Here is a 14,568-nt window from a genome sequence, read left to right as displayed (position 1 = left end):
TCCCTCACTTTGGTTTTTCTTCTTTGTAGTTTAACTTTCAAGATAAACTCTGTACATGGGCCAGGGGGAATTTTGTAAGTACACACATCTCCCGTCTATCCTATAACAGATGACAGCATAATCTACACAGAACATAGATCCTACACGTGTCAGAGGAATCAACAACATCTATGAAAGACAGATACATACATGCATATATATTTGTATTGGAATAAATACTATTTATGTAACAGGCAAAGCTCAGGGATCTAAGATATGGAAGGGAGAAAGGGGAAGGCTGTGATGGATACATGTGACAGAACCCTGCGGACAACGGAAGTCATTTTACAACCCAAAACTACAGTGATTTCTCCAGACAGACAATGAAAAGCATCATTTGCTAGCGACGTGTTGTTTGCCAATCTTCAACTGCTTTTCTCCATGCAGGCCCTAAACGCGTCTCGCAGGCTAGAACGTGGTGACGGATGCTGGTAAAAGGATTTAAAAAAAGTGGGGGGAGGAATCTCTCTCTAAATTCCTATCCTCAAGCTGTCCCCTCCGAGTGGCAAGTGAAGCCATCCCTCTTTTCACAATGAACGTCTATGAAATGCTCATCACGGTAGTTATTAACCGTATTATTACTACTGGCTCAGTAGTTCCGCCCTTATTTCTGGAAAGCCATAGAAAATCAAGAGAATTTGAAACAAAAAGATCTGAAATGTGAATGCCAGTATTTATCTGAAGGGGTTTTACAATTTGGAATTGAGGTCTTTCCTTAATACTGAAAGATTGGTTTTTAGTATTTAACGCTTCTAATACGGTAATTTCTTCAGTGAGCTACAGTTCTGTAATACTGCCTTAAATTCGGCGGTAACTGTTTAAAGAGCTTATTATGTGCCAGGTCAAGTTATCTGTGGCACTGATTTCTCACCTTAACACCATTACCTCCATTTTACAGAAGAATAAAGTTCGGAAAGATTATACATCTGAAAGGTAAATCCTATATTATTTTTCGCAGGAAGACTCTACACTAAAAGTATCCTACGGACTGAGGCATCAGAGGCTATTTACGTATTTTTCAAGAATCTCCATTACCAGGTTAAAGCATTGAAATTAGGGAATCATTTTAAATACGATGTTCACTTTCAAGTCTGGATTAAACACTCCTTGCCCACATAGCCTCTGTGCTTCAACACCCAGGAGGACCTCAAGAGGTGATTTCCTCTCTCCACGCTCTCTCGGAACCATGGAATGTGGTTTCTAAAACCCTGCACCTTAGAACCCTGAGTATCGGGAAAACCACCCCAGAAACCCCAGCCACGTGAGGTGCGCGGGAGTCTCGCACGTGCCTGCGGCCCCCCCACCCTACACCCGACGGCTGTTCTCCCCTTGCCTGCACCTCTTCACAATGGCCTTTCAGATCACTGTGCTTTCTCTGCATCGGCCCTTCTGCCAGGAAAGCTCCTTAGGTCTTTGGGATAGAAGCACTCTCAGAACCCAGCTGGACATCCAGCTCTAAATGGGGACAGAAGAGTCCCTGGCCAGGGAGTTGCAGGTCCCCGAGGTGAAGTGATGGGTTTGCGGGGGGCGGGGCAGTGCCGGCAGGACCTCCCCCAGCAGCCCTGGGGGGCCCTGCCGGAGGCCTCGCCTGCTTCTGCATTCACTGCAGCTCTGGAGCCCGGACAAGCTTCTCCCAGCTTCACTGTCCCACCATCTCACGGCCTGGGGCTCCCTCCCTCCTCTCGCCACTAGTGCTGGAGGCTGGGGCTGCGGGACAGGGGACCTGGCCGGACACCGGTGAAAAGACACTTAACTGGAGCGCTTAGCTCTGCCACCAACCAGCTTTCTGACGAACGGTAGAAAAGGACCTGAAAAAACATTCGAAGACAACGACTCTTGCCCTGATTTCCTCAGGCCTGCCGTGGTATTTGGCAAACACAGACAGACATCTGGCATCAGGAAGGAGGCAGAAAAATCTAAGTCTGGGGTCCCTTCTGCTGTCAAGGGGCTGTGAGGAAGCTACTTCGAGAAAGCTCCATGGCATCTCCGGGTCTCCGTCCCCTCTCCTCCAAATGAAGGCATTTGACTAGATGATTGCCAAGATTTCTTCCACGTGTAAAATTCTGTTAAGTCAGACTTTCTAAGCTATCTTCCCGTATACATGGTCACCAAGCAGAAGTCACTTGCGTGGTGAAGTTTAACCTATTTCATTCCAACATGATCACTGTTTTTGTTTTTGTTTTTTTCCCAGTTACAGTGGCTCCATGAAAAAGCACACGCAAAAGTAACTGCGTTTTGCCTGCTTTGGATTACAACTCTGAGAGTAAGACTGATACGGAGAAATGTGAACCATCATTTCTCACAAGGAAAGCAAGCGGAAGCAACCTTTGATTCACCCACGTGCAATTTCCAGACACGCCAGCTGGGTAGCAACCAGAGGCCTGCTTATGTCTGCGTCGTCCGTTTCTCTTGAACTTTGGGAGAACCCGATGAAGCTGATTCTGATGTTATCTGTGGTCAAAAGCGCTGGTGTCAGAGATATCCACTGACAAGTACCTAGTTGAGGATTCTTCCCATCAGAGCTCACCACCAGCCTCCAACCCCTTTCCGGACTGTCAGAGGATGGGACTATTCTTAGCCACTTTCTTCCAACCTCTAGACTTGACGCCAACACACGAGTCTTCCGGTGGCCCAGCCCGGCATGCGCCCGTGATGGCCCCCACTGGTAACTGACCAGCCCGGACAGGACAAGTGGAAGTGCCTGACTCACAGGCCATTGCTCAATGGAAGGGTGCTTCCTTCCCCCTTCCTAATAACAGTTAGAGGAAACTGGGGTGGGTCCTGCTGCCCTTACCCCACACTCTCCGGTGACATCATCGTGTCTACCAACGAACTGCCTGCCTTGCTCCGTACTTAACTTGGTATTGCCTGAACGACTGAGCAGAAGACAGTGGATGGGTACAGACCATCCCAACACTGAGATTCTATGAGGCTTTGGAGGGATCACCTCTGAGCTGATGGGTACCCCTCTAGAGGCCCTGCAGCAGCCAACTTTCAGGGTACCTGTAAGCAAATTTCTAGAGATGTCTGTAGTGTGTTCTCTTACAAGTTCCATGGTTCCATGAGTCCCTGTACAAAAAAGGCCTTTTCTCTGCCTCTGTTCCGATCCACACCTCTAGCCTCTGTTCTTTCAGGACTACTACGACAGGGTCTGTCCCTGGGCACCACCACTTCACCTCTCTCCCAGCACCAGTATCTTTGGTTTTGTTTTCTCCTAAATTCGATCGGCCGACACATAGTACAACATTAGTTTCAGATGCAGTGGTTAGTAATTCATCAGCTGCATATGACACCCCGTGCTCATCACATCACGTGCCTCCTTAACGCCCGTCACCCAGTTACCCCGTCCCCCGACCCATCTTCCCTCCAGCAACTGTTTGTTTCCTATAGTTACGAGTCTTTCATGGTGTTTCTCCTTCTCTGATTTCTTCCCCTTTAGTTTTCCCTCCCTTCCCCTATGATCCTCTGTGCTGTTTTTATATTCCAAATGAGTAAACTCTATGATAATTGTCTTTGTCTGACTTATGTCGCTCAGCATAGTACCCTCCAGTTCCATCCACATCAGTGTAAGTGGTGGGTATTCACTCCTTCTGATGGCTGAGGGCTATTCCATTGTATACATGGACCATATCTTCTTCATCCATTCGTCTGTCAATGGACAGCCTGGCTCTCTCCACAGTTTGGCTACGGTGGTCACTGCTGCTGTGAACACCGGGGGGCAGGTGACCCCTTGGATCACGCTTTGTATCTTTAGGGTAAATACCTAGTGGTCCCAGCACTGGTATCCGATAGCACTTGGCTTTAGGCCACTGGAGGGTTGATTAGAAAAAGCCTGGCTTGTGAAACAGACGTACGTGGTACAGTGTATGGCTTGTGGGAAATTTCTCCAGTCTGTCTGGGTAAACGAATAGCCTTTCCCAGAGGGCACTGTCTCACGGTGACCTGAAGTGAGTGAAAGCAGTCCAGTCTCTTCCATCAACCACCACAGACTAGGGCCACCGGACGGACAGGCAGGTGCAGTCCTGGTGCCCCGCCCCACAGCTGCTCAGGCTTACAGGTTTCCTCGGAGAAGGGGGTGTTATTTTCAGGGGAGGGAAACCATCTGCCGTCAGGCCCACAACATATGCATTTATTGGAAATACCTTTGTCTCTCTCCCATGATTTAATTTGTTTGGAATTTAACCACCTGACAATAGGGAAAAACCCCAAACAATATGGAAATTTTCTTTTATAGATTGAAAAAGGAACAAGGAAATGCTAATCATTCTCACTACGCTGACTCTGTGAGTAGAACGCAGTACACTGGCAGGGATCTAGCAGCCCCTAGCCATCTCTTCCCACCCTGGCCCCTCTTCATTTTCAAGTATTTGTGGCCATAAGGGCCTTTGCCACGATATGGCCACACTGGGGCCCACTTCCTCACCCACCACTGGGTTCCCTGAATGGGGCTGTTTTGGTCCAGCTTTGTCTTGACATTCATAAGCGTCTCCTGTAATTCTGTGTTTGGTTATGCAAACTCTAGCATGACCCCAAAGAGAAACAAAACCCCCGAATCCTCAACCACAGAATCCACACATGCCAAAGGTAGAGGGAAGCTGGTTTTTTAAATTCCCATCACTGAGAACAGAAGCTTGAGAGACGGGGCAATTCTGCACCTGTGGGGCCAACTGATGCCCTTAGCCCAGTGGACTACGGAAGTGTCCCCAGGCCACATACTCTTCTGAGAAGTTTACTCCACAAGCTGAGCAGTTTCTAAATTAATCAACTCCCTAGCCAAGTAACAGATAAGTCATAGACTCCCTTAGGCCATGGTTTCTCAACCTTGGCACCAACTGACATTTCATTTATTTAAGGATTTTATTTATTTATTTGACACAAAACCAAGAGAGCACAAGTGGGGTGGGAGGGGCAGAGGGAGAGGGAGAAGCAGGCTCCCCACTGAGCATGGAGCCCCATGAGGGGGTCGATCCCAGGACCCTCAGATCATGACCTGAGCCGAAGTCGGATGGCTTCACCAAGGCTCCCCAGGTGCCCCACCACGGACATCTGAGACTGGATAAGTCTTTGCTGTGTACATGGGAGGCTGTCCTGGGCCTTGTAGGATGTTTAGCAGCATCGATGGCCTCCACCCACCAAATACCACTAGCATCACTTTTTCCAAATAGGTAATCACAAGTATGTCCATACTGCCTGCTCCCTAAATGCTGAGAGGGTGGGGCTGGGAGCCACATTAGCCCTGGTTGGAAACCCCAACTTCATCGAAGTACAAAACCCTCATCATATGCACCAACATAAATCACCCTTATGTACGGTGAATGTGTGTTGCTGCAGATATGCTATTCATGTCCTTGGGATGCTCTGTGTTTTAGGTTGATCAAGAACTGTGCCTTAAAACTTCACAGTTTTCACTCACATTTTGTTTCATCAAGACAAGTGCAAAACACTAGTACGGAAGTGATTTAAAAATGAAAAAACAAGTGGTGTTTGGGTGGCTCAGGCGGTTACGCGACTGACTCTTTATTTCGGCTCAGGTCACGATCTCAGGGTCCTGAGACCGAGCCCTGCATCAGGCTCCGCACTGAGCACGGACTCCGCTTGTCCCTCTCCCTCTGTTCCACACCCCCCCCCCCGAGTCTCTCTCTCTCTCTCTAAAATAAGTAAAATGAAAAAACAACAATTAAAAAAAAAGTGATGATGGAGAACCAGGACAGGAAGATGTACCCTGTTCACCCTCGTCCTGATCCTGGTCCTCAGAAAGGCAGCTGGTGTCGCGTGTGTACACACACGCCTGTCCACGCTCTCTGCCTTCCACGTGGCCATGCCCACATCCTCACAAACCCAGGGGCTACACAGCAGATGACATTCTGGTTCTCAGGGGCCGACCACACAGTTGTGTGCTTTAGTCCCCTGCGCCTGAGAAATGCCCAAGTGGAAACTGACACAAAGGGCATCTCTGGGGGCAGGTGGCTTGGTCTGGCCACCTTGCACAGCTGTCCAAGGCGCCACAGAAGAGTGCAGCGCACAGACAAGGGCTGAGGACCCAGATCCCTGCAGGCGGGGCTCCAACTCCACTTGTCGCGCTCAGCACGCGCTTGGCCGCCGATGCAAGTATTTGCGCTTCTATTTCCTTATATGTTAATGAACAGTTTTCTCAGAGGCATTTCCAACTCTCACAGGCTAAGCTTCTAAGAATATAATGTAGACAAATGTCACTTCCACCCACCCCACAATCCTTCTCTTTTCTAAATTAATCGTTTCTGCTATTTCCACCGTGAGTGATGGGGACGGTTCTCAATTCAACAGCGGCTGCGAAAACGCTTAACCGACTTTCAAGAAAAAAGGAGGGATCCTGTCCTCGGAGGGGAGGATCTGACTCCGATCTCCTGCCCAGGACGAAATCCCTGAGAATCGCTCATGTGCCATTTTCAAAGAAATATGGGAAAGATCCGTTCAAGTTTATCCAAACTGTGTGCCGGAAAATTACCGGTCCTGTGGTGCGTATGAAGTCACCGGCCTATTTTGAGCCCTTGATCCCAACCTAGAGATCACTCGACTCTCTGCCCCATGTAGAGACTTTCCATCTATCATTTCCATCTCCTGGACATGCTTCATGAACATGACCTGCTTCTGTAAACACCAAAGACACAACACGGCCAACGGTCCTGTGGGAGATGCCTAATAATCCAGCCAAAGGACAGAATCTCCAGCAGTGAGCTCAGAACTGGATTTTAAAAACTGGGTTCATATTGTAGTAGAAGCATGAGCCGTACCTGCTTTCCCAGCACATGGGACAGCCCCTGAAGCCTGGTTGCATGCTTCCACCTTGTAAAATAATCTCTTTTCTGTGTAGGTTTATTACAGGGAGATGCAGGTCCTGGAGGTGTGATGGTCACGCTTACGGATTCAAAGCAGGGGTGAAACAGACCAGGGAGGGAAAGAGAGGAGAAGGACGAGAAGGAAGTCCAGCCACGAGACGGTCTCCACGCCTCAGGAGTTCAATCAGTGTCTGAGCATCTCAGACAGACAGGATGCTCTAGAGGGATAGACAAAGTGCTCTAAGTGCACGGGGGTGGACACTGGTTAAATTAAACCATAGTGGACATGGGATGCCTGGGTGGCTCAGTTGGTTAAGCAGCTGCCTTCGGCTCAGGTCGGATCCCAGCGTCCTGGGATCGAGTCCCACATCGGGCTCCTTGCTCGGCAGGGAGCCTGCTTCTCCCTCTGCCTCTGCCTTTCTGTCTGCCTGTGCTCGCTTGCTCTCTCTCTCTCTGATAAATAAATAAAAAATCTTTAAAAAAAAAAACAGTGGACAGAACAATGGTCTCCAAATATGTTCATACCCTAATCCCTAGAACCTATGAAACCTAAATGAGTATGTTGCCTTAGAAGGCCAACTATGACAAGGTCGCAGGTGCAATTAAGGTTGCTAACCAGCTGAATTTGAGATGGGGAGATGGTCCCGGGTTATGCGGAGAGGCCCAAGGTAGTGGCATGGGTCCTTCCACGTGAGAACAAAGAGGCAAACGGGAGGGTTCTCTAACCGCCCCCTGCTGGCTTTGAGCTTGAGAAACGGGCCACGAGCCAAGGAGTGGCAACTGGCTCTCAGGCAAGGAAATGGATCCCCCACCCCAGAGCTTCCAGAAACGAACACAGCCCTTTTGACACCGTGATTTTTAGCTTGGTGAGGTACATTGAAAACAACACCTAAATGCTTTTCAGTCCTGTCCATACAAAGCAGCTCAACCCTTTCACTCTTTGCCCCACTAGCCCCAAAGGGATGAATCTATTTGTAAATAAGATGTTCTGCTGGGACCCATCCAGAAATGGTTTGGGCCACATTTTGTTGTTGTTGTTGTTCATTTGTGTTTAAGGCAAAGGTCATACTTACCTACCCCAAAACAGCTTGTGAAAAGCATTAACCGGGATAATTTCCACAGAGATTACTCTGGTATGGGGGGGGGGGGAAGGCTGGCAGGCCTGTAGGAAGAAATTCTAAAAGCTGCCCCCCTCCAATTATAAGCAAATACTATAATTATGCCATCCATCTGGACTGACACCAAATCCAAATTAAATAATATTTGATAGAAACAAAGTTTTACTACTTTCAAGTACTTGGAATATCTCAAAAGCTAACTATGTTTCCAGTGAGACTGCCTTTCCATGCTCTGCTTAAATCGATTATACACAGAAGCCAAGACCCAATTAAGATTTTTTAAAACTTCTGGTAAAACCAGAGTTAGAAAGAAGCTTTCTGAGTATGGAAAACAGTTCTTGAGCTAAAGGACAGCATTTTACTCTGGGGAACAAGAGAATGACACCTTCCAGATGTCTGTGGCCAAGGAATTTTTATTTTAATACCTTTAATACCTTTTAATGACCACGTGGGCCATGGAATGCAGGCCCGGGACACAAGAGCCATTTGTCTTTTAAAATCATGAACGAGCCAAGGTTGTCCTTTACCACGGAGATTCTTTGATACTATAATGGAAGATCACACTAACAAAATAAGGCAGGAGAACTAAGTACAAAATATTGGTTAGAAGGAGAAAAGTTGCAATTTAGAGACAATATGATTGCTACTTATCATACCCTAGAATCAAACACGGACCTAGGGGGACAGTTTAAAAGATGAGACACACAAATCAAGAACTTACACATTCCCAGCTAAAAAAATGTAATGGAGAAAAAAAATCCTTTTTGTATGAGAAAACAAAACAAAACAAAACAAAACCCCACAACAATAAGAACCAAAAGAAAATGCCACATAAATTACTTAAGAATATACTTAACAAAAAGGAGGTACAGAGTCTTAGAAGAAGATAATTTACTGAGGAGCATAAAAGACAATAAAAATACAGATATTTAACTTTGGGAAGGGAAGACTTAAGACTTAAGGATGCTACTTCTCTCTAAATTCATTAATTTAAACCAATTTCAACAAAGGTCACAACAGCAACCTTTTAAAAGCAATGATCTTATAATCCCAAAACTTAATTAGAGGAATCGATGTGAACATATCATTGGGAATGTTCTGAAAATTAAGAATTCTTTGGGAAGTCTTAATATTACGAAGATTACAATTTTTTAAAAATATTTTATTTGACACACACAGAGAGAGAGGGAGAAGCAGACTCCCCACTGAGCAGAGAGCCTGATGCAGGGCTTGATCCCAGGACCCTGGGATCATGACCTGAGCCGAAGGCAGACGCTTAACTGCCTGAGCCACCCAGGGACCCCATTCATAGCATAAAATTTAAAAATGAGGGTGAAGACAAAAGTCTTTAGAGAAATATTTATAAATCTGATTTCATAAAAGCTGGAGTCAAACAAAGAGTAAGCAAAATTTAAAAACTAATTTAAAACCAGAAAAACATTTGCAATAAAAATGCGACCCCTTAATATGCAAGTAGCTCTTATAAATAGAAGTTAACTCCCAAAGAAAGGTACCTAAGGAATAAAAATTATTTGGAAAAAAAATAGACTTACCAAGATAAAAATCACTGCAAATTAAGGCACTTTCATCTAGCTAGCTAACAGAGATTTTCATTTTATTTATTTATCTATCTATCTATTTATTTATTTATTAAAAAAAGGATTTTATTTATTTATTTGAGAGAGAGACAGTGAGAGAGAGCATGAGCAAGGAGAAGCTCAGAGGGAAAAGCAGACTCCCCATGGAGCTGGGAGCTCGATCCCAGGACTCCAGGATCACGACCTGAGCCAAAGGCAGTCATGCAACCAACTGAGCCACCCCGGCGTCCCTAACAGAGATTTTTAAATTGAAGAGTGCTCAGTGTCCGAACCTGGGAAAACAGGCACTTTCCTAAATCAGCTGAAGGCAGTGGAAACTGAGATAACTTTTTGAAAAGTAATTCAGTAACAGTGCTAAAATGTCCAGACCCTGTACAACATGATTGTGTGAGGTCACGGGCCAATCCCGTGTATTCAGGGCTATAGCTGTGTTGCCTAACATGTGTAGGTACCCAGGTTTCTCTGAGTGAGAACATGTGACCAAACAGACATTCTGGGGCCAAAGATGCTGACCTGGGCCCCTGGGTGCCCAGTGATCTCCAGTCCAGGTGACTTTGGGGAGGGTGAGCTTGGGTCCATGAGCAGGAAGGGCATGGATGGTTAAAACTTTCCTATTCAAGAGGAGACTGTCACTTTAAATTCTCCCTTCATGAGGATCGAGCCCTTATGGGTACAAGGTTGTGGCCTAGTACCCCAGATTCAGCCAGACTTGGCCTCGTGCACCAAGAGACAGTGAGCGCCAAGGGCTGCCCCACTGATATGTCACATCTACTACTGCTCTGTGTAGCCACCGGCCTCCTGGCACGACACCCTATTCCCTGGCTAGGTCAATCAAGATCTCTATCATACTAGATAGCTTCTTTCCACCCACTGGTAAATGCATCTAAAAGTACGCAGGGCTTCTATAATCTGAAAAAATCCAAATGAAAAAATCATCAGTATTATGTGTCAATGGAAGGATCCAATAGGCTAACAAAACGTGCTTAACAATAAATGTAAGAAGACAAAGTGTGGAGATCAGCATCAAAGCAGGTCAACCTGGCATACCCCAAGTTCCAGAAGGAAATAGGAGCTTAATGTTTGTATTACAGGGAATACTTCCTTGGAAAACAGGATTTTGTTCACCAAATCCTCTGAGCAGAATCACAGACGGCATCCTCTGATTCTGTCTTCAAAAATCCCTTTTGTACTTACCACTTTAAGACACCCCAAATTTACACTGTTACAGTTATATCCAAATGAAATGTTCCCTCGAACATTAGGGGACAGAGTGGTGGAAGAGATTTGTCTCTGAGTTTATCATAATTAAGTTAAAAATAAAAAAAAGTCTTGGGGGATAACTATGCTGCTGTTCATACTGCTTTGGTTTTTTTCCATGAGTTTCTTTAAGACACAGGCAACACCAAGTTGGCCATGCCCTGCCTACCCCCATCTTCCCCGTCCTGCTGTCTTTGGTGACACGGGCTTGCCCCACTCTGCTGCACCCCATGTCCTCGGAAAGAACATTTCATTTCCCCCAGGAGAATTCCCCTGGCCTGGGAAGAGCAGCCAGAGCACGTCAAGGCAAAGAAAGATGAAGAGAAAGGGACTGCTGAAGCCTAAATCAGTTTCCTAAAACTAAATCAGACACTGAGAGACGGGAAAGCTACAGTACAGGCCTTTTAATTTTTATTTAATATGATGGAAAGCAAAGAAAACCGTTTTCTTTTCTGGACATAGGACACCTTTTCTTTCTTTTTCTTTATGAAAGGTGTCTTTAATGAACAAAAGTTAGGTTTCCTTTTGCCACAGAATTCCACTGCTCTTTCAAAAGAACCACCACCTCAATGCCCAACGTCCACAGAGAACAGGGCCCCGGGCCATTTGGAATTCCGAATGTGAGCCATGTCACGTTATAGAGAAGGTGAAATAAAATCTGTTCCTTTGCTAAGAACTGAGTTCCCTCTGGTTGCTCTCATGGGGCTTAAGTTCCACCGGGGGTGACCAGGGATCTAGCAACAATGGTACCGACTTAATATGTGCACAGGTGACTACCATCGTCCGAGCCCCTTCTCACCCATCGTCAGATTTACGATTAAATCCATACTGTGGGATGGCCATGCGCAGACGTGACCTGTCCTGCAGGAGGCTGAGCACCCCGGCCAGGCTCCCCCTTCTCAGCCCAGCCTTAGTGAGGGATGAGGGAAAGAGCGTGAGTACCGGCCTCTCATCACCACTGTCTGCCTTCGGTCTATTTCGTGGAGGCTGTAGCTGCTCTGAAAACGGCTAGGCCACCCCTCCCTCCCATTCCCTGGGAAACAGCAAACCTGAAAAGTCATCGGTCCCGTGTCTTTCCTGGTACACAGAAAAAGATGTTCAGGATGCTAGTGTGTTAGAGAAATGGGCTGCCAACCGCTCCCAAATCCTGCTTCTCCCTGGCAGTAACTGGCACTCACCTAGGAGCAGCCTTTAACTGGGGAAACATCTAGAAGCCTTTAAGTGATAGAAGTCGGGAAGAGACTGCCTTTTAAGATTCCTGCTGAGTGTGGTGCATAAACGGTCGCCAAACTGTGGAAAGAAGCAAGATGCCCTTCAGCGGACAAATGGATAAGGAAGATGTGGTCCATATACACTATGGAGTATGATGCCTCCATCAGAAAGGATGAATAACCCAACTTTTGTAGCAACATGGACGGGACTGGAGGAGATGATGCTGAGTGAAATAAGTCAAGCAGAGAGAGTCAATTATCATATGGTTTCACTTATTTGTGGAGCATAACAAATATCATGGAGGACAAGGGGAGTTAGAGAGGAGAAGGGAGTTGGGGGAAATTGGAAGGGGAGGTGAACCATGAGAGACTATGGACTCTGAAAAACAATCTGAGGGGTTTGAAGGGGCGGGGAGGGGGGTGGGAGGTTGGGGTACCAGGTGGTGGGTATTATAGAGGGCACGGATTACATGGAGCACTGGGTGTGGTGCAAAAATAATGAATACTGTTATGCTGAAAATAAATTAATTAATTAAAAAGACAACAATGAATCTTGGAACACTGAAAAAATAACAAAATAAAATAAAAATTCCTGCTGAAGCTCTTTCCCGAGTGGCTGACTGTAAGCAGTCTGCAGACTACTGACCAAGGGGCTTCAGGATGCCAAAAAAATTTACAGCCAACTTTCAAAGAGCCACACGGTAACCCACAATACAGATAATCGCTACATCTGTGAAACAGAAAAAGCCAAAAGAACTGAACTGCGCTCTTTCTAAGTGTTCTCTCTCCGGTCCGATGGGCCAAAGCACAAAGTCCGGCCCCTTTTGCCCTCCCCTCCGTCCCCCGGTCCCTCTTCCTTCCAGCACCACCTCACCTCTAACTGCAGATCTGCAACGGTGGGCTCAAGAACATCTCTCTCTGGGACGTCTATGACAATTTTAGAATTAAGAAGAAAAAAGTGATACATCTCTTGAACGTTTTGTGCCAGGCCCGGTGTGGGACCCTACGGATGTCAAGTGGATGGGGAAGGCCCCTGCTCTCTAGTTACTCGAGGTGCAGCGGGCAAGTTATAGCTGCAAACAATTATTACAAAACAAAGTCACCCATGATATAACAGAGGTCAAGGGCAGGGTGAGGAGCGGGGGCCTGGGAAGGTGTCACCCGCGGTGCCCAGGAGTGTGGGGAAGTGCAATGACAGAGCGGTTTCCGGAATGAGGACCTTCTAGAGGGATCGGTGTGGGCAGAGAGGAACAGGGATGGACACGTTCCATGCGGCTGGGGTTGGGTGTGAGCTGCATGGCAGGAGATGCGACAAGACAAGCCCATGGGGGACATACCCTTTATGGACTCGCGTGTCGTGCTGTGGAGTACGGACTTTCTCTGTACTAGCGGAAGGCTCGTAGAAGACTGTAAGGGGAAGAACTGGCCAGCTTTGTTTATTTTAGGCATGGAACTCCATGAGGGAGGCTCTTGGGACGTAGTGTCAAAACGTGACTGTTTTCCAGTCCTGGGGCTTCTCCTCCACCTGCCTCACCAATCCATGGCAACCTGCAGCTCAGCAGATAGGAGTGGAACCCTGCCCCCTCCCCTGAGTTCCAAATCCGCCGTCCTCACTACTCACCAGAGTCTCCCCTTCAACGGCTCAAATATCTCCAAACCGACCTGTCCGAACCAGAAAGACCTGATGTTCCTTCCCAAACCTCTCCTCCTACCACTCCTCTCCGCCACCTTGACAGATGGCCACAACATCCACGCAGGCGCTGGAGTGGGGTTCTGGCGATCACCCAACATTCTGGTCGGGCCTTCACTCCTGGCCGCAAACATAGCTGGTCGGGCCCATATACCCCTCGTAGCTCAGGCCACCACCAGTTTCTCTGACTCAGGACTTCTCGGTTTAGCATGGAACACGTGGGGGCTAGAGAGTTCTTTGTTGTGGGGGCCTGGCCTGTTGCAGGGGCCTGGCCTGTGCATTCCTGGGCTCTAATCCACTACAGGCCAATAGCACTCGCTCCTACACCCCCCTAAGCTGTGACAGCCCTGTCTTACTTTCCCTGGGACATAGGATGGGGCTCCGTGGAGAGCCACTGCTCTTACTCCAGGACCCGCTATCACACTGGCCTCTCCTTCAATTCCTCGAACCACAAAGCTCCTTCCTGCTTTCAGGACTTGGCAAATGCTGTTTTCTCTGCTAAGAACATTCTTAGGTCTACTCTTCTGTTGGCCGGCTCCTTCTCACCACTTGTGATCCCCGCTCCACATCGCCTCCTTAAAAAGGCTCCCCGAAATACTTTATCTAAAAGGGAGCACCCCTGCCCTTGCATGCATTCTTCATAGCATTTTTAATTTGAAGTAGAATTGACATACAACGCTATATTCATTTCAGATGATGACATAATGACTTGTTATTTGTGTATAATTGCAAAGTGACCACAGTATGTCTACCATCAGTCACCATACACTTCCAAACATTTTTCCTCTTGATGGTGACTGTCAAGATGTACTCTTAGCAACTTTCAAGTATGCAGTACAA

At 47.1% G+C, this 14,568-nt stretch overlaps 1 protein-coding gene across 2 annotated transcripts in view; it reads right to left on the bottom strand.

Moving 5' to 3' along the window:
• The window catches only part of PIP5K1B (phosphatidylinositol-4-phosphate 5-kinase type 1 beta), a 157,445-nt gene extending 144,387 nt beyond the window's left edge, over positions 1-13,058 (bottom strand). Inside the window, exon 1 of one of the 2 annotated variants that reach the window (XM_045065071.1) lies at positions 12,913-13,058. In XM_045065071.1, the coding sequence (XP_044921006.1) occupies positions 12,913-13,005 (93 nt within the window). In that variant the 5' untranslated portion in view covers positions 13,006-13,058. The remainder of the gene's footprint in view (positions 1-12,912) is intronic. The other variant, XM_004769245.3, reaches the window with a different exon arrangement.
• Between the last annotated feature and the right edge of the window lie 1,510 nt (positions 13,059-14,568).

The sequence above is a fragment of the Mustela putorius genome, unplaced genomic scaffold, assembly GCF_011764305.1.
Source record: "Mustela putorius furo isolate JIRA1106 unplaced genomic scaffold, ASM1176430v1.1 tig00003854_pilon_pilon_pilon, whole genome shotgun sequence".
NCBI lineage: Eukaryota > Metazoa > Chordata > Mammalia > Carnivora > Mustelidae > Mustela > Mustela putorius.
This window is presented reverse-complemented; position numbering and strand designations above follow the sequence as displayed.